This window comes from Oncorhynchus nerka, linkage group LG4 (assembly GCF_034236695.1).
Source record: "Oncorhynchus nerka isolate Pitt River linkage group LG4, Oner_Uvic_2.0, whole genome shotgun sequence".
Lineage (NCBI taxonomy): Eukaryota > Metazoa > Chordata > Actinopteri > Salmoniformes > Salmonidae > Oncorhynchus > Oncorhynchus nerka.
Genome location: NC_088399.1, coordinates 57,841,641 through 57,867,389, shown reverse-complemented (window position 1 = coordinate 57,867,389; position 25,749 = coordinate 57,841,641). Strand labels below are relative to the sequence as shown.

The 25,749-nt window shown below is 42.3% G+C and overlaps 1 protein-coding gene across 1 annotated transcript; it reads right to left on the bottom strand.

Annotated features, from left to right (window-relative positions):
- Positions 1 to 51: 51 nt before the first annotated feature.
- On the bottom strand, positions 52 to 24,716 carry LOC115128254 (enolase-phosphatase E1-like). Its single transcript, XM_065017672.1, has 2 exons — positions 22,038 to 24,716; positions 52 to 1,873 (listed from the first exon to the last, which is right to left on the bottom strand). The coding sequence occupies exons 1-2, from the start codon at positions 24,223 to 24,225 to the stop codon at positions 1,869 to 1,871; spliced, it is 2,193 nt and encodes a 730-aa protein (XP_064873744.1). The 5' UTR covers positions 24,226 to 24,716; the 3' UTR covers positions 52 to 1,868.
- Between the last annotated feature and the right edge of the window lie 1,033 nt (positions 24,717 to 25,749).

Here is a 25,749-nt window from a genome sequence, read left to right as displayed (position 1 = left end):
TTAGGAAATTACCCAGTGAGCGCAGTCTCCCCGTAGCTTCATTCTACACGCGCCCGCCTCTACGGGACAATGCGTTCTTAATCGGTGCTATTGAAATGCGATACTAAAGGCCATCCCCAATATAACAATCTGTCTGGACTGTTTCACTTTAAACTGTTTCAGCCCGACACGCTATGTCTCTTTTACTAGCTGCTAGAGGGTGTTTCATTTCAACTTTGACATAATGATCCCTGAAGGAATGGTGTCAATAGCACTAGTCACCAATGCACATATGATGTTGTCACAGGTGAGATGCTTGTTAAACATCTCACATTTTCATTGGTAATTTCATATATATTAGACACTATTTATATATTAGACACTATATTCATATATTTTGGCACTATTTCTCTTCCCAACCTTTTCGGTTACTGTACCGTACCACCAAAGGCATTTTGCCTGTGCATTTTACCAATAGGCCTATGGTCTCACAAGTCTTCTCAAGTACCGTCTGTGGATAGGCCAATGTCCCAGTACCCCTGGTTGGGAGCCACTGTGCTAAATTAGTCAAATGTACTACATCTATTTTTTTTTACATACAGTACAAGTCAAAAGTACCTATTCATTCCAGGGGTTTTCTTTATTTTTACGATTTCCCAGGTTGTAGAATAATAGTGAAAACGTCACAACTTTGAAATGACACATAATGAACGATCCAGTAACCAAAAATAGGGTTAAACAAATCAAAATATATTTTCCATTCTTTCAAAGTAGCCACCCATTGACGACAGCTTTGCACACTCTTGGCATTCTTTCAACCAGGTTCGTTCGTGTACGGTATTACTCTCCACCGGTTGTCATCATGTTGACAAGGGCATTGGTTTGACAGATCATAGAAGGTGTGATGATGTGTTCATTTCTTCCTCGCTGTGTTGGTTAAGGAAAACAGCAATGCATCATTTATTTTCCAGTGTCTTTTAATGATGTTAAAAATAACACAAACAAAAAGGGGGTACATTTCCTGTGAGAAGAAGACATTCCCAAACACATTCGTTCAAAACCATTTTAAATGGATAAAACCCACTAGGAGTCAGTTCATTTTCCAAACCTTATTATGCTTACTCAATGCATTCAGTGTAATATTGCCGTAACCGACTGAAACATTGGGTGTACACGCATTGTGAGGTGTTGGTTGGTTTTAGACTCAGCAGCTAAATCAGCCAGGATTAGATCATGGTTGATAGACTGAGCATTGCACAAAATGTTGAATAAATTGGCTCTTTTTCCTTTTTTAGATTTTCGTCATCCATGTCATTCAACTATTTTATAGCATTTTTAACTAATAAATTAACTAACAGAGAATACGAAAAAGAAAGAAAAAGATGATACCCTAAATATGCATTTTGTTTCATGTACTTTTTGAGCCATAAAGAATCTTTGGCTGCATTCAATTATGAAAATATTTTGACTGAACCGCTTACACATAGAGAGAGAAGGATGTAAAGAATGTATTAGAACCCGCCCCTTTCAGGTCACCTAATGCCCTAATGTACGTATGGACAATCTGATAGGATCAAGATATCGTGTGCTATAAAATAGAATTCAAACTTTAATAGAAAACTACAAACTATGTTTAAGGCGATAAGATTATACGCTTCACATTTCAAAACATTCCTAATGACTAGTCACATAATGTAGGCGCTTATTGTCAATGCTGACCATAAATCTATTAATCCATGTATTTGGCATACTCCTTTTTCATCTTTCTAAACTTTAAGGGCTGTTTTGTTGGAAGCTGTGAGTCAAGCGCTTCGCAGAGGTAGTTGATGGCATTTCGCTGAAAAGAGCGAGACAGTTTTGCTCTATGAGGGTTGTGGCAGGCCGGATCTTCATCCTATGAAACACAATTAGACAGTGCTCAGAGAGGCGGTGCCACCCGGACACTGTTGAGCGAGGTTGAGGACATGCCAAGATGCTGGAGAGGGACAAAGATGTAGGCACATCTTTGCGCACACATGTGCATATGAAACTCTGGAATTGTAGTACTGTGTATTCGGTGGAGTATTTAGTATTGGTTGAATCTTGAATATTGGTGGAGTACATTGTATTGGTAGAATTTCGAGACCTAAATCGCATTAGATATTGCCAGGGTGTGTCATTTGTTACATTAGATCAGGGGTGTCGCATTGATTTTACACCGTCGCATTGATTTTTGCATTCAGTCTTCAACGAGGTCCAGAAGGTCGTACTGGAAATTGGTTATATTTCCTTGCTGTCAAAATGTGCAAAACATGTTTCTCTATCCATCATTTTGGGATTTTTCGATGCTCCCTGACTGTCTAGGGATTATTAGCAAGCTAGACAGTCAAGAAACTGTTTGAATGTAGGACCATTGACTGTGCACTGTGATTATTAGCGAGCTAGACAGTCAAGAAACTTTATGAGTATAGGTCCATTATCATTTCTACACAGTTTCAATTTGGTTCTAGTCATTTTAACATATATTGAGTTAGAGTTTTTACTCAAACCACCCGTAGGACGTATGTTTGACACCCCTGGATTAGATAAAGATTCAATCAAGAACTGCTTATAAGAACTGATCAAGAACTGATGAAAAGTACAATACCAAAGTAATCAAGGATAAAGGTGCAGTAAAAGAATAACATCTGAGAAAAGAACACAACAGGAAGTGTTTCTCATCTCAATGGAACTCGTAAACAAAGGCAGTCTACCGCTTTGGCTGAACAGACTGCTTTATTACCCACTATTACTATTAGGAGAAGCCATTGCCAAGATCAACTCAAAGCCCACGCCACAGCTCTTCAATGTGGCCAAAGATTGATACATAAATACTGTTTTCTTGGTCTGTGCAAGGTACAGTAAAAGCTGTACAAATACACACATTCAATCAGCAGTGACGCTAAGATCTTGCACTGTGGCTGTGCTAATGGTTCTTTGATTATTAAAGCACACACACTGGGTGTGTCTAAATTGCACCCTATTCCCTATATGGCTGTGCACTATGTAGGGATAGGGTGCCATTTGGGACACAACCAACTGAATAGCACACATGCCTACAGACCCACAGAGCCAGTCTGGGGAACTTCCAGTCTGTTATGGTGGTATCCAGGATACACACACACACACACCACACACACATCATGTGCACGGGATTGAGTAAGGCACTATCACCCAACCTCTGCTGTGTGTGTGTGTGTGTGAGTTGGCCAGTTTTTTTTTTTAACTGTTGGGGGGGGGGGGGGGGTAAACGCCCTTCGCCTGCTGCACACTCACCTCCCCTATAACTGAACTATGTCAAAGGCACCCTTGTCAATCAAAGCACTGCCTTATAGAAGTGCCAGGGCGGCCATGGTTGTCCCTCCACCGTCATCCAAAATGTGACCAATATACAGTTGAAGTCGGAAGTTTACATACACCGTAGCCAAATACATTTAAACTCAGTTTTTCACAATTCCTGACATTTGATCCTAGTACAAATTCCCTGTCTTATGTAAGTTAAAATCACCACTTTATTTTAAGAATGTGAAATGTCAGAATAATAATAGAGAGTGATTTATTTCAGCTTTTATTTCTTTCATCACATTCCCAGTGGGTCAGAAGTTTACATATACTCAATTAGTATTTGGTACCATTGTCCTTCAAACGTTGGGGGATATTTAGCCCATTCCTCCTGACAGCGCTAGTGTAACTGAGTCAGGTTTGTAGGCCTCCTTGCTCGCACACGCTTTTTCAGTTCTGCCCACAAATGTTCTATAGGATTGAGGTCAGGGCTTTGTGATGGCCACTCCAATACCTTGACTTTGTTGTCCTTAAGCCATTTTGCCACAACTTTTGAAGTATGCTTGGGGTCATTGTCAATTTGGAAGATCCATTTGCGACCAAGCTTTAACTGATGTCTTGAGATGTTGCTTCAATATATCCACATCGTTTTCCTCCCTCATGATGCCATTTATTTTGTGAACTGCACCAGTCCCTCCTGCAGCAAAGCACCCCCACAACATGATGCTGCCACCCCCATGCTTCACTGTTGGGATGGTGTTCTTTGGCTTGCAAGCCTCTCCCTTTTTCCTCCAAACATAACGATGGTCATGATGGCCAAGCAGTTATGTTTTTGGTTTCATCAGACCAGAGGACATTTCTCCAAAAAGTACGATCTTTGTCCCCATGTGCAGTTACAAACCATAGTCTGGCTTTTTTATGGCGGTTTTGGAGCAGTGGCTTCTTCCTTGCTGAGCACCCTTTCAGATTATGTCAGTATAGGACTCGTTTAACTGTGGATTTAGATACTTTTGGACCTGTTTCCTCCAGTAACTTCACAAGGACCATCGCTGTTGTTCTGGGATAGATTTGCGCTTTTCACACCAAAGTACGTTCATCTCTAGGAGACAGAACGCGCCTCCTTTCTGAGCGGTATGACGGCTGCGTGGTCCCATGGTGTTTATACTTGCATACTATTGTTTGTACAGATAGTATGCTTGGCTGATTTCTTCAGATTTTCCCATGATGTCGAGCAAAGAGCCACTGAGTTTGAAGGTAGGGCTTGAAATACATCCACAGGTACACCTCCAATTGAATCAAATTATGTCAATTAGCCGATCAGAAGCTTCTAAAGCTATGACATCATTTTCTGGAATTTTCCAAGCTGGTTAAAGGCACAGTCAACTACTAAGTATGTAAACTTCTGACCCACTGGAATTGTGATACAGTGAATTATGATCAGGTGATATAATCGGTCTGTAAACAGTTGTTGGAGAAATTACTTGTGTCATCATGCACAAAGTAGATGTCCTAACTGACTAATTTTTCAACCTCTCCACACATTTATTGATAACAAACTATAGTTTTGGCATCAAGAAATGTGTGGAGAGGTTGAAAAACGAGTTTTAATGACACCACCCTAAGTGCATGTAAACTTCTGACTTCAACTGTAAGTATTTATTTTGAATGTGTAATATGTTCATCAAACACAGAAGCCATCCAATAATCTGCTAAAAGAAGTCCAATATGGTATGACAACAGTGAAAACAGTAGCATTAATTATTACTAAGGTAGCATTAGCAATGAAACCACAAATGTAATAGACTTCTGCCCTTCCCTATGCATTGTCTGCAGTGCAGTGCTGAAAGTTGACCAGGCCGAATGCAAAGCAGCTAAATATTAACACGCAGAGGTAGAGATAACCCACAGTCTTTTTGTGCAAAGAAATGTTTGCCTGATATTTCACAGTCAAGCCAACATATTATCAGTTAGCATGTCTAGTTGTGGATTCAATAGAATAACGTGTGAACTTAATACGATTTGGGTCATACAGTAAGGATATTACTTAACAAAACGAGTAGGGCTCACTTGAAAAAAGGGATGTCAATGTCAATGTGACTTCCCTGGTTAAATAAAGTACAACGCTGTAGAAATCCCTTATCTAAATAGGTGGGTCCTCTAGTAACTTCCTGTGAGACTCGTCAATCTGGACAGAGTCGCTTAGGGTCAAGAGTCATTACCAGCCAAGGTACGGTACCTGGCCAAGGTTCAGGAAAACAACAAATTGGACCCCAAAATTTAATTTAAAGAAGATTGTGCATCAGATAAAGAGCTACTCAGACTGGTGCCGATTTTAGCATCCTCTTATGGCTAGCTGGCTGCATTACAACTTTACTTTATTGTCTCAGCGATTTAGTGTACGGGTGTTTCTCATTTCACAAGTGCAGGTAATTATCCCCTCTCGCACGCGCGACATCTGCAGCCTTAAACTCAGGCGTCCTGTAATTTGCCTAAGGGTGTGGTTGTCCCACTGTTCTGCAGAGGAAAGCCTGACAGGCTCACTGTGACAAGCTGTGTCAACAATACATGACATTTGAAAGAGGTGTCTGTGCCACAGGTATAGGGACGTAGCCAGCTAAACTTTACGAGGTTAACTGAGCCAAATCGTGTGTGTGATATTTCTTCAGAGACCAGAAGGCCTGATGATATCCCATGTCTATAACCATTAACATTGTGAACATTCCATATAGGACCAATGTGACAGCATGTTGAACATGTTCATAAACAAAAGGAGTCGTTCGAAAACAAAAATCACAATTCAGGGCTTTTGCGATCACCTTGTATGCAAGTCTATACTGCAATCGCCTTGTATGCAAGTCTATACTACACAAGACCATTCAAATTTACCATGTAATAGATGAAACGTTATTATTTGATCAAACTCTCTATCCCATATCACACCACAACACATAAATGTTCCACTCTCACAAATAGAACAAATGATCTTCACGTGAAACAAAATGATCATATCTGTCTAGAGGTTATTTTTCAATGATAGGGAATAATTTATTTCTCCTTAGTGCATGTACCTTCATAACAACTTCAGATAAGTGAGACAAGACTGAGGCGGAACTACAAGTCGTGAATCCAACTGTGAAGCAATGTCAGTCAACAAGATACCACAGCATCATATTACAGCCAGCATTTACAGGGTTAACACCACCAACTTTACAGTCAGGAAATTTGAGATGAGAGGGAGAAGAAGAGGGGGAGCAGCAGGCACCACAAAAGCACAGAGAGTAGAGAGGGAAGAGAGAGCAGACCATTTAAGACAAATGGTGACGACTAGAGACCTTCTGATCTCTATTCATGTGCCCCAAGGACATATTTACTGAAGTACAGTAAGCCTCGTAACAAGTTTTTTTTCCAGCTGGTCTTACCTTCTCTTAACTGCCTCCTACGTTGCCTCCACTGCCAAACAGCGATCAAAGTGACAATATGTCCTACAACCACCAGGGTTGGGAACACGCTTCCAGGGGGCCTTTCCGGCATCAGGCCTGGGACCGAGTGGGGTCTCGCAGGATCCAGAGACAGCTGGGAGAGCCCGGGTGAAAGGTGAGGGTGTGTGGAGGAAGGGGGGGGCAGCCAGGGGTGTGGTGCCGCCGTCCTGGACTTCAAACCAAAGAGGAAGCCAACATGCTTGCAACTTACGAGAGAGCAGAGCGAAAGAGCACCGCTCCCACCTTTTTTTCTCCTTCTGACTCAGACTGCTGGCAAAAGTGGCCGAGCTCCCACCCACTCTCTCTTGCTCGTTCCCTCGCTCCCTTCCTTCCACAATCACTCTGCTTCTCGTTCGTCCACTCAGACTTGCATGATTTTGCTTCTTTACTTAGCCAGGTACATTTAAGTCTATTGATTGTAGCCTTCAGGTAACACAGTAAAGATTTGAAATTAGTAAAATATGTCTAGTCAGATCTATCTCTTCAACTTCTCTGTTTACAATAGCCTTAGTTGGATGTGGTGTGGTCAAAGCCACATTCCTGCTTCATGTGTGAGAGCAACTATTAGCATACCGTAAATACCATACTATATAGACAAACACAATAATGTTTTTAAACCTAAAGTTATAGCTTACTTTTGCACTATGCACCATTTTAACTTCCATTCATTATGTTTTATCTATTTTTTAATATTTTATTTGACCTTTATTTAACTAGGCAAGTCAGTTAAGAACAAATTCTTATTTTCAATGACGGCCTAGGAACAGTGGGTTAACTGCCTGTTTAGGGGCAGAACGACAGATGTGTACCTTGTCAGCTCGGGGATTCGAACTTGCAACCTTTCGGTTACTAGTCCAACGCTCTAACCACTAGGCTACCCTGCCGCCCCAATATGTTGTGTTTACTATGTATGGTTCTTTTTAGTCTTTCTTGTAAAAGAGATGTACATTTCAATGTGACTTCTGATTAAATAAAGGATGAATAAAAAAAATAAGGTAGTGTGGGAGACTACTGAAGGTAGTGTGGGAGACTACTGAAGGTAGTGTGGGAGACATCTCATAAAGTGAGATGTTGATCTAGATCTCTCTTTACTTACACAAGTATCTCTCCTGGACCTAGTTTCTGTCGTCAAAGTAGTGTGGTGTAAAGTGATCTCCTATTTGCTGTTGCTACTCCAACTGGTTTGCTCCATGGGAAGGCTCACAAACCTCTAGCAGTAAGCTACTCATTATTTTCCATCCTCCCCATGAGTCATACAAACCAAGGATCTCACTTTTTTTCTCCAAAGGTTTATGTTCCTATTTACATTTTTTTCTTCTTCATTTTCCTAGAAGCTATGTCTTAACTCCATATTCATGTCCATAGGCTTTCCAGAAGCCTAAAGAACTGGGTCTTGTTTCTTGACCACTAACAAATAAAAATCCCCCAACCTCCAAATACCAACTCACTGTTTAAGCCTTCTGCCTGTCAATCCAAACACCTACCCTATTCTTTCTGGACAAAGAACGTCATTAAAGACCTGAAGGTGAAATATCTTAGAGAAAAGCCAACCCCGGAGTGGGAATGTTCCTTAAAACACAGATCCTGTTTTCATGGCTGTCTCTTTGTGAAGGTGCTCTCTTTGCAGAGCCACACAATGCATAAGTCCTTGACATTGGAACGTATCCCCCATCACAAAACAAACTATGACTTGTAACCGTTCCATAGCCACAAAACACACAAATAAAACCCGCAGACACACTTCACATGACACGCCCCAAAATACAACATCAAAAAGTTTCATTCTGTGGGCAGAATAAGTGAGAGTATTGTAGCCTAAAACCACTGGAAGCAAACTGAACTACATACAGTATGCTCTAGCCAAATTAGAAAGCCTTCCGGTCGGTTATGCCCCTGTCAAAGGTGCGAAGCCTGGAACCAGGCTAGTTTCCCAGTAACGATAAGCAACACACAGACACACTTTTATCAACCTACCAGGTATGATCTTCATCTATAGAAGATACCGCAAGAGGGATATTTAGCCTAAGAGGAGATATTCAGGATGTCAAAGACAGATCTGGTCTGAAGAGACAGAGAGGTGGTTTCTCTCGTATCTCTGTCTGATAACTCTATTATGAGGGGTGTCCCTTTCATGCTAATTTGAGGGTTGTCTATTTTACCCCTGCTGGTACATGTCAACCAAAACCATAGTGACCAAAACTATTGTCAAGGGGATATGGAATAGGCCTACACATTTAAGTTAAAAGTGAACACTGAATGGGCAATATGGTCATGATGACAAGCTAGGAACCTGACAGAAAATATTCTTCTAGCTTCGTGATGTCACATCAACACTCCCAACGACATAGGTGGAGTCTGCCCCAATGTTTACCACATTTAAACCACGTAGACAAGAGTGACTCATAAGAAATACATCTCAACAACAGGCCTCAACTACAGTGTCGTGAAAAAGTATTTGACCCATTTCCAATGTTTTTGTTTTAAATTGTGTGTGGGAGGGGGGGGGGGGTAGAGCAGATTTAATATTGCAGACAGATTGTGGTTTCCATCAATGTATATATTATCAATATATATATTTTTGTAAATATATACAGTGCCTTCTCTTACATTACAGCCTCTAAAATATATATATATTTTTTTTATTGTCCCTCACCAATCTACACACAATACCCCATAATGACAAAGCAAAAACAGGTTTGTATGAACTTCAGCAAATGTGTAAAATAAAATAAACTGACATATTCAGAGACCCTTTACTCAGTAATTTGTTGAAGAACCTTTGGCAGTAATTACAGCCTTGAGTCTTATTGGGTATTGACACTACAAGCTTGGCACACCTTTATTTGGGGAGTTTCTCCCATTCTTCTCTGCAGATCTTCTCAAGCTCTGTCAGGTTGGATGGGGAGTGTCGCTGCACAGCTATTTTAAGGTCTCTAGAGATGTTCGATCAGGTTCAAGTCCGGGCTCTGGTTGGGCCACTTGTCCCAAAGACACTCCTGCATTATCTTGGCTGTGTGCTTAGGGTCGTTGTCTTGATGGAATGTGACTTCACCCCAGTCTGAGGTACTGAGTGCCCTGGGGAAGGTTTTCATCAAGAAAATAATATTTTGCTCCGTTCATCTTTCCCTCGATCCTGACTAGTCTCCCAGTCCCTGCTGTTGAAAAGCATACCCACAGCATGATGATGCCACCACCATGTAGGGATGGTGCCAGGTTTTCTCCAGACTTGTCTCTTGGAATTCAGGCCAAAGAGTTCAATCTTGATTAAATCAAACCAGAGAATCCTGTTTCTCATGGTCTGAGAGTCTTTTACGTGCCTTTTGGCAAACTGCAAGTGGGCTGTCATGTGCCTCGACACAATGGCTTTTGGTTTTTGCTCCGACATGCACTGTCAACTGTGGGACCTTATACAATGGTTCCTCCTTTAAAAGTTGTGTCATACTGCGGCACACCCTGCTGCAGCATTCTGTGGCACGTTATCTATTTGTCAGCCATTTCTTCTGTTACTGCAAGTTATTGCTAGTTTAACCACCAGAGGGCATCTTTTGAGAAGCATTTGATAGTATTCCATATTGGCATTACCAGAGAATTGAAAACCTTTTTTGTAATAACATAGTATATGGGATTGATTTTAAGAACTTTGGCTTAATTAATTTGATTAATATTATGGTGTTTCCATTCAGAAAAAAATGGTCAGTTTGTAAATTCAGACTGTTTCACTCTCGGAGCGCACACTGGACGTTCGGGCCGAGGAGTAGGGTTGATTTAGCTTTACAGCGGCAGTCAAGCTAATATTTGCTCGCTACTTACAGACACAAATGAGACCACTCTGACCATTTTACTCACCCTAGCAGAGCTGGTAAGGCAGTTTTCGTGTTAACCAGAGCTTTGGTGACTGTAAATGTGGTGCTGGAAACAATTTAATTGTTGTCATGTGTAGGCTGGACACATGACATTTTTAACAACGTTCTTTTCAGATAAAAATGAGTTAATTGCATCCGCCGTGGAGCCCAGTTTCATAATATGACCATATTTCCCAGCTGCTTGCCGTTGTTTTGAAGTCATTGCAAAAAAAACAGGCCTGATTTTGTGCATTTTTCACCCTGCCAGCTCCTTTTAGTTCAATTGAGCACCGTGGCACCAACTCGCCTTCTGAATGTTCTATTCCCAGCTTATTGTTCAATGTCACAATGCTTGCTTCGCTATTGTTGGCAATGAGACCTGCTCACGTTGTTTTATAGTTAAAATGTAAACAACAAAATGTAAACAACAAAAGGGGAACCACTACTTTAAGGTCTCAGAGCGAGTGATGTCACCGATTGAAACACTATTAGCGTGCACCACCACCACCAACTAGCTAGCTATTTCACATCGGTTACACTAACACCAAACATGTTTGCTTATTTTTTCTTTAAGCAATGGCTTTTTTCTGGCCACTCTTCTGTAAAGCCCAGCTCTGTGGAGTGTACGGCTTAAAGTGGTCCTATGGACAGATACCCCAATCTACGCTGTGGAGCTTTGCAGCTCCTTCAGGGTTATCTTTAGTCTCTTTGTTGCCTCTCTGATTAATGCCCTCCTTGTCTGGTCTGAGAGTTTTGGCAGGTTTGTTGTGGAGCCATATTCTTTCCATTTTTTAATAATGGATTTAATGGTGCTCTGTGGGATGCTCAAAGTTTCGGATTTTTTTTATAACCCAACCCTGATCTGTACTTCTCCACAACGTTGTCCCTGACCTGTTTGGAGAACTCATTGGTCTTCATGGTGCTGCTTGCTTGGTGGTGCCCCTTGCTTAGTGTTGTTGCAGACTCTGTGGCCTTTCAGGAACAGGTGTATATATACTGAGATCATATGACAGATCATGTGACACTTAGATTGCACAGAGGTGGACATGATTTAATTAATTATGTCACTTCTGAAGGTAATTGGTTGCACCAGGTCTTATTTAGGGGCTTCATAGCAAAGGGGGGGGGATACATATGCATGCACCACTTTTCCATTTTTTTGAAACTTGATTTTTTTGATGTTGTTAAAAACCATTTAAATTACAGGTTGGAATAGGAAAAACGTAAAGGGGGTTGAATACTTTTACAAGGCACTGTATGTGTTTACCAGAGACGGTAATGTGAAGAACAACATGACCTGCACCAAAGTCAAATTAGGATATAACTTTAGGCAAACGAGACAGTGTCAAAGTTTAACGGTTAGAATGCCCTGATTTTATTTTGTCACACTCACATCCATAAGCTATTTTCTGTAATTGGCTCGCCATCAAACTTGTAAATAATGATGTTGTTGTGAGTTTATTTTCCTGCAAAAATGAATACAAATGAGCTAAAGTGAAGACATTGTCAGCTACTGTATATGATATGGTCATTAATTGAACTGGCTAGCTAACTTAACATAAGCTAGCTAGCTAAAAAGCTAGAAATAAACCAAAACATTGTTTAGAAAGTTGCTTTTAGTTGCCTGGTTTGATAGATTGACATATACTTAATACATTTTTTTTTTAAATACACCAGTTATGCTATTTTGGACCACCAGGCTGCTGATGTCATGCAGCCTGTCGTTTTTGTGTTCATACTTTTTCATAACGGACGACAATAAAATGTTCATTCTAACGGCGACAACTGTCGATAGACGTATTATAAACCAGCCTTTGGTCTTGAAATCTTTGGTTTAGTACATGTGAATCCTTAAAGAGATGGGTGGGGCTAAGGCTTAAGAGGGTGTGAACGATGCTGAATGGGTGTAGACAAAGAAGAGCTTTCCAGTTTGTGTACCAAACATTGAAGGGCCATTTTCTCAAAAGTGGGGTAACAAGTTTACCAACTTTCAAAGCAGAATTACTTTCCCATTGTTCCTCCTGCAGTTTATGATATACAATTTTCTAGCTCTGAGTTTCTACTTTTATCCAACAAAAAAAAAACACAATTTGAAATGTTGCTACATAAGACCGAATTGAGCCGGTCGGTCACATATAGGGAATAGAGTACAATTTTGGATGCAGTCACTGGCTCGCTTACTGTGACGGCTAGCAATTACCCATACTGCCCCTGCATAGGAGTGCGACAGGCAGCATCCCAAAATGGCACTCTATTCCCTATATAGTGTACTACTTTTGACCAGAGCCCTATGGCAGTGCTGGAAAAAGTACCCAACTGTCATTCTTGAGTAAAAGTAAATAGAATTTAAAATAAAATTATTAAAATAAAAATAAAGGCCCCCAGTAAAAGTCTAAAAGTATTTAGCATTAGTTAATTGTCAAAAGTAAAAGCATAAATAATTTCAAATTCCTTATATTAAACCAGACGGCACCATATACTTGTTTAGAAAATGTACGGAAAGCCAGGGGCACACTCCAACATTCAGACATAATTTACAAACTAAATGTGTTTAGTGACTCCGCCAGACTAGAGGCAGTATGGATGACCAAGGATGTTTGGTTGATAAGTGCGTGAATTTAACTATTTTCCTATCCTGCTAAGCATTAAAAGTAGTTTTGGGTGTCAAGGAAAATGTACGAAGTAAAAAGTACAATATTTTCAAAAGGAATGTAGTGAAGTAAAAGTAGCCAAAAATATAAATGGAAAAGTAATGTACAGATACCCCAAAAAACGACTTAATACTTTAAAGTATTTTTTACTTAAGTTCTTTACACCACTTCCCTACTGGCCCTGGTCAAAAGTAATGCAGTAAATAGACCTTTTCACAGACCTTTTTCTCAAAAGTATCTCTAGCACTAAATTACCTGAAGGTTCTGCGCAATCACATTCTGCACATGTCTTTCTTTACCTCTACCTTACGCACGCATTTTTGTGGTCCCCTTCTCTTCTCAATCAGTTTAATGGGGATATGCATTTGGGCAAATCTACGGTAAGAGAATGACACAGCCTCTGACATTTTTTCACTTTAAAAGTATGCCAAACAAAAACCATTAACTGCTAAGTTAAATGAACCATACAACTCTGTGCATATGTACTACCTTTAACAATTTCATAAAAAAGCATTTACTCGAAGAACAACGCAGATGTCAGGTTTGGTAACAGAACGGCAGTAAAATGTCCCTCAGTTCCAAAAACTCTGTTAAATGTCTACTCCAAATTAAGTTTTAATGGTGTCTTCGGAAAGAATGGGCTGTCAGCTGACACCTTGAGTTTGAAAAAAATAATCTATTTCGGTTATTGAACTACTGTAAGTGAATTGGATTGGACCCGGTATCAGAATGATTGTAACAGAATGACACCATGGGTCCCTGATCTGTACTATACATAATTATGAATGTCATTCTCTTCATGGTGATGTATCCTGAATAGGTACACAAAAGGCTCTAGAGATCATTATACTACCAACCAACTATCTGCTGATAAGCAACTGCTTGCTAAGGTTACGGTTAGGGTTAGGTTTAGAATAAGGGTTAGGGTTAAGGTTAGGGTTAGAGTTACAGTAATGTTATACTATGCTATTATATTCGGTTCTGTTATGCACAATAGCCTACTATCATTACGTGATCTTGCAGAAATTGATTCAGCTTTGATCTAACTTTATTAAACGATCACCATTCGCCAGAGTAGCCTGTTCCCTAAGAGTAGAGCAGACTGTATGTAAAGTAGAGAATAAACACATGTGCAGAACGTGATCTGCACATGCGCTAAAGCTTTGGGACCTTTAGCACCAGAGATACTTTTGAGAAAAAGGTCAGGGAAAAGTGGGATCCGCAGCCACTCTGGATAGAGAATAGGGTGCCATTTGGGACGCACACACTACCCCTCATTGGGGGAAAAAACAGGACGGGGAGTAGCCACTCAGAGGAGTTCATCCTGCTCACACCCCCTGGATTTAGCCAGCTCTGGGGAACCTGATCCCTGGCAGAACCAGACTGCGTGAGTGGGAGGAGCCTGCCCGACAGCTCTTGGTCTTACCATAAAGTTTGTGCTACAACTCTGCTTCACAGTTAATACTTATTGTCAAGATAAATCAGCAAATCCAAATAGATGGAACGTAGAATGTGTGTCGTTGGCTGGCAATTTATAGACCACAAATCTCAACTTTCACTACTGAAACTAGTTTACCACATAATCGTATCAAAAACAAATGGAATCTAGCTAAATACATAATATGACCAAAAGTATGTGGGTTGTGCCGTGGCGGAGATCTTTGTGGACTATACTCGGCCTTGTCTCAGGATGGTAAGTAGGTGGTTGAAGATATCCCGTCTAGTGGTGTAGGGGCTGTGCTTTGGCAAAGTGGGTGGGGTTATATCCTTCCTGTTTGGCCCTGTCCGGGTGTGTCATCGGATGGGGCCACAGTGTCTCCTGACCCCTCCTGTCTCAGCCTCCAGTATTTATGCTGCAGTAGTTTATGTGTCGGGGGGCTAGGGTCAGTTTGTTATATCTGGAGTACTTCTCCTGTCCTATCCGGTGTCCTGTGTGAATTTAAGTATGCCCTCTCTAATTCTCTCTTTCTCTCGGAGGACCTGAGCCCTAGGACCATGCCTCAGGACTACCGGGCATGATGACTCCTTGCTGTCCCCAGTCTACCTGGCCATGCTGCTGCTCCAGTTTCAACTGTTCTGCCTGTGATTGTTATTATTTGACCATGCTGGTCATTTATGAACATTTGAACATCTTGGCCATGTTCTGTTATAATCTCCACCCGGCACAGCCAGAAGAGGACTGGCCACCCCACATAGCCTGGTTCCTCTCTAGGTTTCTTCCTAGGTTTTGGCCTTTCTAGGGAGTTTTTCCAAGCCACCATGCTTCTACACCTGCATTGCTTGCTGTTTGGGGTTTTAGGCTGGGTTTCTGTACAGCACTTTGAGATATCAGCTGATGTACGAAGGGCTATATAAATCAATTTGATTTGATTTGACCTGCTTGTCGAACATCTCATTCCAAAATCATTGGCATTAATTTGGAGTTGGCCCTTCGTTGCTGCTATAACAGCCTCCACTCTTCTGGGAAGGCTTTCCACTAGATGTTGGAACATTGTTGTGGGTACTTGCTTCCAATCAGCCACAAGAGCATTACTGAGGTCGGGCACTAATGTTGGGCGATTAGGTCAGGCTCGCAGTCAGTGTTCGATGGGGTTGAGGTCAAGGTTCTGTGCAGGCCAGTCAAGTTCTTCCACACCCATCTCGACAAACCATTGTTGCCACACAGTTGGGAGCACCGAATCGTCTACAATGTAATTGTATGCCGTAGCGTTAAGATTTACCTTCACTGGAACTAAGGGGCCTAGCCGGAACCATGAAAAACAGCTCCAGACCATTATTCCTCCTCCACCAAACTTTACAGTTGGCACTATGCATTGGGGCAGGTAGCGTTCTCCTGGCATCCGCCAAACCCAGATTTGTCCGTCGGACTGCCAGACGGTGAAATGTGATTCATCACTCCAGGGAACACGTTTCCACTGCTCCAGAGTCCAATGGCGGTGAGCTTTATTCCATATGACGCTTGGCATTGCGCATTGTGATCTTAGGCTTGTGTGCGGCTGCTCAGCCATGGAAACACATTTCATGAAGCTCCCGACTAACACTTCTTGTGCTAACGTTGCTTCGAGAGGTAGTTTTGAACTCGGTAGTGAGTGTTGCAACCAAGGACAGACAATTTAAAGGTGCTACAGCGGTCCCGTTCTGTGAGCTTGCGTGGCCTACCACTTTGCAGCTGAGCCGTTGTTGCTCCTTGACGTTTCCTCTTCACAAAAACAGCACTTACAGTTGACCTGGGCAGCTCTAGCAGGGCAGACATTTGACGAACTGACTTGTTGGAAAGGTGGCATTCTATGACTGTGCCCCGTTGAAAGTCACTGAGCTCTTCTGTAAGGCCATTCTACTGGCAATGTTTGTCTATGGAGATTTTATGGTTGTGTGCTCAATATTATACACCTGTCAGCAAAGGGTGTGGATGAAATAGCCAAATCCACAAATATGAAGGGGTGCCCACCTACTTTTATATATATATTGTAGCTTAAATGTGAACCATATGCTACAGGTTTTTCACAAAGAGATGGAATGCCACTACTGTTATGTGATACACTAGCAGCATTAGATCCCAGCTTTAGCAATGCAAACCTAATGCTGACACCTCTTGGTAAGAATACTGTACTGTACCTGTAGTTAAAACGTCCTACCTTGGCCCTGTTGAATCAGATCTTCCATGAAGGATCTACCATAATCAATCTTCATAATAGCTAATACAAAAATATATATATTCACAATACAACAACAGAGAGAAAATGATACCACTAGCTACTAGAGTCTAGTCTCTGTGTGCATTTACTCTTTCTACACTCGTCTCCCTACTGTTAGAATTGAATATCTCCAGCAGCAACAGCCTGAGCTGAAACAGGGAGTGGAGGTCAGATTAAAAGGTGGCTGCCACATGTTCCCATCTGAGCTCCATCGTGTAGGAGCTGAGGCTTCGCCCCATTTAGCAGGAAAAATGGCAGAAAAAGCAGTGTTCACTAATTGAACTCACATTTCCCAATATCTCTTTATTTTTACCTTTATTTATACAGGTTTTTTTCTGATTGAGATAATATCTCTTTTCCAAGAGACACCTGGTCCAATACAATCTTGCTGAGTCATTCTTGCTGAGTCATTTATCAGCCTGCAGAGAATGGAAAGTTCTCAGGGGGGCTGAAACAGGCCATGTGGAGGAAGCATCCACAGGCCAGGACTGAAACAAACAAAAAACACCTTACTTTTCCCACTTAATAAACACAACTACTTGAGTAGTTGAGTAGTTAAACATGAATGTACAATATGTCATGTTTTTCACCTGAATGTTTTGTTCTCTATTTATCAATGTAATATCCATGTATTTCAGTGTCTATGACAACTATGTGGGTATTATTACAACTTTATCCATACTGTACACAGATGGGGAGTAGAGCTGTTACCCAGCAGATGGCAGCAGCAAGTCCAGCGAGTTTTACAGCTCGTGGACGCTGGGTGTGAGTGTGGACGTGTCGTGTGTGGATGCATATTGATGCAGTTGCCCCATGCAATTGCCTTTTTTTGAGGCATCTATCTTCTGAACTACATTTGAACAACAATGCATTAATTGTCCTATAAATGCATTGTAACATTATAATTGTCACTACTTGCAGGATTCACACACAGGATGATCGGGTTCAGGTGAGTGCCTCGTTTATTGTCTGGCAATAAAGCAAACAACGTAGGTGTAAAGCAAACAACGTAGGTGATCAAGTTAGAAGTGACAATTCTCCAGCTCCGTATTAGCCTTAATCATAAAGAAAAAAGGCGTTCAATTACACAATGCAATTGTATAGCTTTAATCTAGACAACGGAGCTGATCGTGGACTACAGGAAACAGAGGTCTGAGCACGCCCACATCGATTGGGCTGTTGTGGGGCGGGTTGAGAGCTTCAACTTCATCGGTGTCCACATCACTAAGGACCTATCATGGTCCAAACACACCAACACAGTCGTGAAGAGGGCACGACAATGCCTCTTTCCCCCTCAGGAAGCTGAAAGGTTTTGGCATGGGCTCTCAGATCCTCAAAAAGTTTGACTGCTGCACCATTGAGAGCATCTTGACTGGCTTCATCACCGCTTGGTATGGAAACTGCTTGGCATCTTACCGCAAGACGATACAAAGGGTTGAGCCCCCCTGTCATCCAGGACCTCTTATACTACACGACCGGTACCAGATCGCCAAGTCGGGGACCAAAAAGCTCCCGAACAGCTTCTACACCCAAGCCATAACACTGCTGAAAAGTTCAGCAAATGGATACCTGGACAATTTGCATTGACCACCTTTTTTTTTTGTTGCACTGGCTTTATGCACACTCACTGGACTCACACAAAGACACACTTTCACACTCTTCACATACACTGCTGCTACTCTGTTTATTATCGATCCTGGTTGCCTAGTCACTTTACCCCTACCTACATGTACATATTACCTCAACTACCAACACTGCTGCTACTCTGTTTATTATCTATACTGGTTGCATAGTCACTTTACCCCTACCTACATGTACATATTACCTCAACTACCAACACTGCTGCTACTCTGTTTATTATCGATCCTGGTTGCCTAGTCACTTTACCCCTACCTACATGTACATATTACCTCAACTACCAACACTGCTGCTACTCTGTTTATTATCGATCCTGGTTGCCTAGTCACTTTACCCCTACCTACATGTACATATTACCTCAACTACCAACACTGCTGCTACTCTGTTTATTATCGATCCTGATTGCCTAGTCACTTTACCCATACCTACATGTACATATTACCTCAACTACCAACACTGCTGCTACTCTGTTTATTATCTATCCTGATTGACTAGTCACTATACCCCTACCTACATGTACATATGACCTACCCTACTACGAACACTGCTGTTACTCTGTTTATTATCTATCCTGATTGACTAGTCACTATACCCCTACCTACATGTACATATTACCTCAATTACCCCAACTACCTCGTACCCTTGCACATTGGCTCGGTACCGGTATTTCTTGTATATAGCCGCGTTATTATTATTTTATTGCGCTACTATATCCTTTTTTCCCTTATTTGCACATTTTCCGTACTTTTTAACTCTGCATTATTGGGAAAGGGCTTGTAAGTAAGCATTTCACGTTAAATAGCACTGCAAATAGTACTGCTGGATTTAAAAGTCATAGTCAAATCAAAAATATAACACTTTTAGCAAAAAACATGTATCTTTAATTTACAATCTGTAGAAACTATGAGATTATAAAGGTTCAGAAATTTTATGAAACAGCACAGTTAAAAATATATCGGTAAATAGAAATCAAAACGGGATGCTCTTCAGAAAATAGATGGGAGGAAAGAAAACTATTGAAAAATACATTGTGTCCGTAAAAAGTTTGGGGTCACTTAGAAATGTCCTTGCTTATGAAAGAAAATTGAAAAAGATCTCCATTAAAATGTCAAATTGATCAGAAATACAGTGCAGACATTGTTAATGTTGTAAATTACTATTGTAGCTGGAAATGACTGATTTCTATGGAATATCTACATAGGCTTACAGAGGCCCATTATCAGCAACCATCACGCCTGTGTCCCAATGGCACATTGTGTTAGCTAAGGGCTAATTGACTATTAGAAAACCCTTTTGCAATTATGTTAGCACAGCTGAAAACTGTTGTCCTGATTAAAGAAGCAATAAAACTGTCCTTCTTTAGACTACTTGAGTATCTGGGGCATCAGCATTTGTGGGTTCGATTATAGGCTCAAAATAGCCAGAAACAATGACATTTCTTCTGAAACTTGTCAGTCTATTCTTGTTCTGAGAAATGAAGAATATTCATTGCGAGAAATTGCCAAGAAACTGAAGGTCTCATACAATGCTGTGTGCTACTTTCTTCACAGAACAGCACAAACTGCCTCTAACCGGAATAGAAAGAGGAGTGGGAGGCCCCGGTGCACAACTGAGCAAGAGGACAAGTACATAGGGGCATAGGCACGCACAGTACAGTACAGGGTCAGCCCTCAGCACACTGCTCCAATCCTTTTTTGAACACAGCTGGCAACAAAAACAGCACCAAAGCCACACTGGCTAATTATCTAATGTAAGGATACTGAGCTCCGTGCAAACCCTTCATAGACTGTGTGGTTTTTACCTACTAGTCTGACAATAGTGTCTAATAATCAGTGGTGTTTTCAGTGGATCTTTTCAACTAGGAGTGAATGTTGTGGTGTGTGGTTTTATCCTTGTGTGTTTTAAATATGTATTTCTCCAGCATTTTGGCAGTCCTCTGTACAATGGCACATCATTTCACACAGTGAAAACAAATACACAAAAGATGATTCAAATCATGCAACAGGTCAGGCATATAACATTGAAAAATTAAATGCAACATATACACTACCGGTCAAAGGTTTTAGAACACCTGCTCATTCAAGGGTTTTCCTTTATTTTGACTATTTACTACATTGTAGAATAATAGTGAAGACATCAACACTATGAAATAACACATATGGAATCATGTAGTAACCAAAAAAGTGTTAAACAAAAATCTAAATATATTTTATATTTGAGATACTTCAAATAGCCACCCTTTGCCCCAATGACAACTTTGCACACTTGGCATTCTCTCAATGTGCTTCACCTGGAATGCTTTTACAACTGCATTGAAGGAATTCCCACATATGCTGAGAACTTGTTGGCTGCTTTTCCTTCACTCTGTGGTCCGACTCATCCCAAACCATCTCAATTTGGTTGAGGTCGGGTGATTGTGGAGGCCAGGTCATCTGAAACAGCACTCCATCACTCTCCTTATTGGTCAAATAGCCCTTACACAGTCTGGAGATGTGTTGGGTCATTGTCCTATTGAAAAACAAATGATAGTCCCACTAAGCCCAAACCAGATGGGATGGCGTATCGCTGCAGAATGCTGTGGTAGCCATGCTGGTTACGTGTGCCTTGTATTCTAAATAAATCACAGACAGTGTCACCAGCAAAACCACCTCCACACCACACCTTCATGTCTTAAAGTAATGATGGACTGTCGTCTATCTTTGCTTATTTGAAGATGTTCTTGCCATACTATGAACTTGGTATTTTACCAAATAGGGCTATCTTCTGTATACCACCCCAACCTTGTCACAACACAACTGATTGGCTCAAAGACATTAAGGAGGAAATAAATCCACAAATTAACTTTTAACAAGGCACACCTGTTAATTGAAATGCATTCCATTTCATGACTACCTCATGAATCCTATAGAGAGAATGCCAAGAGTGTGCAAAGCTGTCATCAAGACAAAGGGTGGCTATTTGAAGAATCTCAAATATCAAATATATTTGGAACACTTTCTTGGTTACTACATGATTCCATTTGTTATTTCATAGTTTTGATGTCTTCACTATTATTCTACAATGTAGAATAATAGTAAAAATAATGGAATACACTTGAATGAGTAGGTGTTCTAAAGATTTGACCGGTAGTGTAAGTGTTCTGAGAATTACATTTCATGTTACAAAGAAGAACTACATTTAGTTAAGTGCAAAGCAAGCAAGCCACAACCATGCAGTATCAGACTATTATATCATGCATCCTGCAAGTGACATATGATTTAGAGAGTCTGGTTATTGTTTCGCCTTATGGAAAATGACAAGTGCATTACTTGTATCATTATTGGATCTAATTAACCACAGATCACCCTCCCACACATTCACAAACAAACAGTACCCATAGAAACGTCTGTGATGTCACTGATGCAGGAAAAGACTGTAGTCGAAGAAGGGTTAATAACTAGAAAGAGCTCAAACCTTGTAGAGCATCAGGCCAGATCTTCTTCACCTCCTCCTCCTCATCAGGTTCCTCTGTGAGAAAGGCCCAGTCATCCTGGGGAAGGGAACTTTTCAGAGCGGCAACGGGGCACTCAGAGGGGGCGATGGGACACTCAGAGGGGATGACAGGGGCAGTACACTCAGCCCCAAAGAGAGGACTAGCCTCTCGCTCAAGTCCAAACTGTGAGACAGTGCCTGCCATTCCAATGGAGGGGGCTTCCATGAAGGCCTCAGACTGGGAGATTTGGTTCTCAAACACTGTGGAATACACTGTGGAGCTTACTACCTGGGAGGTTACCTCAAGTGGCATCTCAGATCTGAAGGCTGCCATACCAGCGGGTATTTCTTGAGTGATGTGCTCTAGCACTGTCTGCTGATGGTACTCTGTGAGGTCTGTGAAGTCCTCTGTGACTGGGCGTAGAGGGGTGGGAAGGTCAGTGTCAGAGTCTGGCTCAGTGGAATCAGCTTTGGTCAATGGGACGGAGGCCTTAACCTCCGGTATGGCTTCTGTAATTGTAACTGGTTTACTTTTGGCCTCTACGGCGCCTTCTGTTGTTGTAGATGGCTCACTCTCAGCTTCAATGTTTTCTGTGGTTGTAGCTGGCTCACTCTCAGCTGCAATGTTTTCTGTGGTTGTAGCTGGCTCACTCTCAGCTTCAATGTTTTCTGTGGTTGTAGCTGGCTTACTCTCAGCTTCAACGATTTCTGTGATTGTAACTGGTTGACTCTCGGCTTCAGTAGCAACTGCAGCTGTGATTGGTTCAGGCTCAGAGGCGTCAGAATCAGAAGAAGCCTCAGACAAAGAGGCCTCAGGCTCCTCATGAGTGGATGGTTCCTCCTCAACTTCTTTGGGCTCTTCGAGTATCTCAATATCAGTATCATGTGGGAGGTCTTCGGGAGGAACTTCAGGGGCATCCCTGACAACCACCGCCTGAATGGCAGCGGCTTCTTCAACAACCACCATCTCCGTGGCAGTCACTTTCTCAACAACATCTTCCACCTCTTGGATGGACTCTTCAGCAGACCCTTCAGTGGATTGTTTGGGCTCTTCTTCAAACTCTTCAACAGGTGCGGTGGCCTTGAGGACCTCCTCCTTAATGGCCTCACCCACCTCAGGCTCTGGGGCCTTTTCAGCTGCTTCTTTTATCTCCTCCACAACTGGCTTTGGCTCCTCCTGTTCCCACACATCTGAGAGCACCTCTGCCGCTTCCACAGCGGTGATCTCTTCCTTTTGTGGCTCAGCCTCTTCAACAGGCATGGGGGCCTCAAATGACACTTCCTCAACTGTCACCTCCTCCACGACTTTACCCAATTCTAGGGCTGGGGCCTCTGGTTCCACTGCAGGGATGAATACTGGTTCAATGATCTCTGCAAAAGGCACGAGCACAGCAACTTCCTTGGTCTTCTCTTGCTTAATAGGAGCAGGGGCAGGAACTTCAGGCACAAATGGTTTGACATCTCCAGCTGGGGCAGGGGATCTGACAGGCCTAGCCTCCAGAGGAGGAGGATAAGCAGGGCCACGTGGAGCAAAGTCTCTCCTCTGGCCCTCTTCTGGCACACGCTGTTGCTCTCTGTGGAAACCTTGGCCTCTTCTGAAGAAAGTCTGGGTCTCAGCTCCAGGCTCCCCTACAGCTCCGCGTCCGTGGCCCTGGTAGGAGCCCCTAAACCTCATTGCGAGCCTCACACCCGAGGCCTCCTCCTCGCCGGGGAGTCCCCTCTTGTGGCGGTAGCCCTGGCGGTCTATCATGCCCTGCTGGCTCTCCTTTCCGACCCTGGGTTTGGGGGCGTAGAAGGGGGGGCCCTCCACGGTCTGGACCACTCCACGGCTGGCCCGACGCATCATGTTCAGGGTGGACGCGGGGCGACGCACGCGCTGCAGGGAGGAGGGCACGATCTCAGGTGGCAGACGTAAGTAGTCCCGCAGGTACACGATACCCTCGTTGGTGAGGTACCAGTAGGAATGCTTCCATGCAAAGGTCTCCCGCACAAAGCCTTTGGATTTGAGGGAGCCCATGGCCCTTATCACCTTCAGGTTAGCAACCCCCTGGATCTCAGGGTGCATGCACTGGGGACGCCTGTCCTTCTTGGCCACCATGACGCCATCCCGAAAGAGGAGCTCATAAATGGCCCTCAGATCTGCCAGGGGCATTCCCATGCCAGCAACCATTTTGACTTCTTGGGTTTTCTTTTAAGGCCTAATTAACTTATTTTGTTTAATGCAGAGGAAACTGAATGCAGTCACTTCTGGTTATACAATAGCAGGACCGGCTGCCAAGTATTAAGACTTAAAATGTTTTAACAAAGTCATACAGTCTTGTGTATTTCCTTATTTCTTCTAATGTGTTGGGGGAAAAATATATATATTTCAGTCCCACAGAACACAGGAAATGTTCCCTATGAATCAGTTTCCCTTGGAAGTAAAAAAGGCACTGATCTACCTAAGTGCCTGAGTCAGTGTGGCACAAAAAGCAAGCCCACAACCCCTCCTACCTTCTCTCTGGTCGGTGGAGAAACAGCCTGGCCGAGGCGAGTAGGGAAGAAAAGGGGAAAAGCGAAGGGGGTGTGTGCACACGCGGGATGCAGAGAAAAAAGGAAGGAAGCTAAGCAGGCAAGCTAGCAAGAGAGCCAGGAGTGACACACCTCTGCCGCACCATAGCACATGTGTTTGTACACTGTGTGCCTAAAGGGAACACCCCCACCAGAGCTCTGCCACTCCCCCTTTGGCTGCTGGAAGCAGAGATCTAGGCAGAGTGGGCTGGCCTCCAACGCATGAACAAAAGAACACATTGGAGACACCCTGTCCTGTACAGTCCGCAACAGCCAGACATTCACTCATCTTAGTGCAAACCTCTACAGCCAATCCAGAGCACATTTCTTGCACTCAGTGACATTTAGGTGTAGCCTATACTTTGCACTCCCACCCCTGTAAGTAATACCCAAGTCAAACCCTTTTCCCTGGGGCATTTGGGGGGAGTTACACAGTATTCCCCCTGTTTTCACTTACAGTATATTTTTTCTGAAGCTTACACACTCACATTTGAATATCCAAAGAGGGGGGCAACCTACTGCTTAAAGAGAGAGAGAAAAATGACACATTGACCGTCCAAACTCCAGGAGGTGTTTCACAAAACTGAGCAAGCATGTTGAACATACATGGAGCACATGTGTCTGCGTACGCACATGCGAGTCTAGTAGGGGAACAGTATGTCCCTCAGAGCACTTTAAGGAGGAGGAATTATTATTGGTTCTTTGCTCCAGCACTCTACTGAATTTTCAACACTGCAATCCTTGATAAACTGCTCCCTCTTTAAAGGCCCAAAGCAGCCGTTTTTAGATTGGTATAATTTAGCAACTAAGTACCTTACTGTAATTGATTTTTATTAACATTGGCAAAAATAGCTTTTTAGCAAAATAATATTTATCAAGCAAGACTTTTTCTATAACTGTCTGGAAGTGGTTTGTGTGGGAAGGTTAAAACTGAAAACTACCTGTTATTGGCAGAGAGGTTTGGAACGCTTGTTGCTATTGGTCTATTAACTAATTTACCACATGTTGATGTCACCATGGAAAGCTGAAACTCCTGTCCATGAAAACCTTCTGATTAGAAGTTCCTGAGTAGATTGGATTTTCAACCAGCAACTATCAGGAAATAACACTGATCAAATGTTTTCATCGCCTGTTGGACAGCTGT

Excerpts from the sequence above, each read along its gene's own strand:
- LOC115128254 (XM_065017672.1), bottom strand. The coding sequence starts at position 24,225 with ATGGTTGCTGGCATGGGAATGCCCCTGGCAGATCTGAGGGCCATTTAT.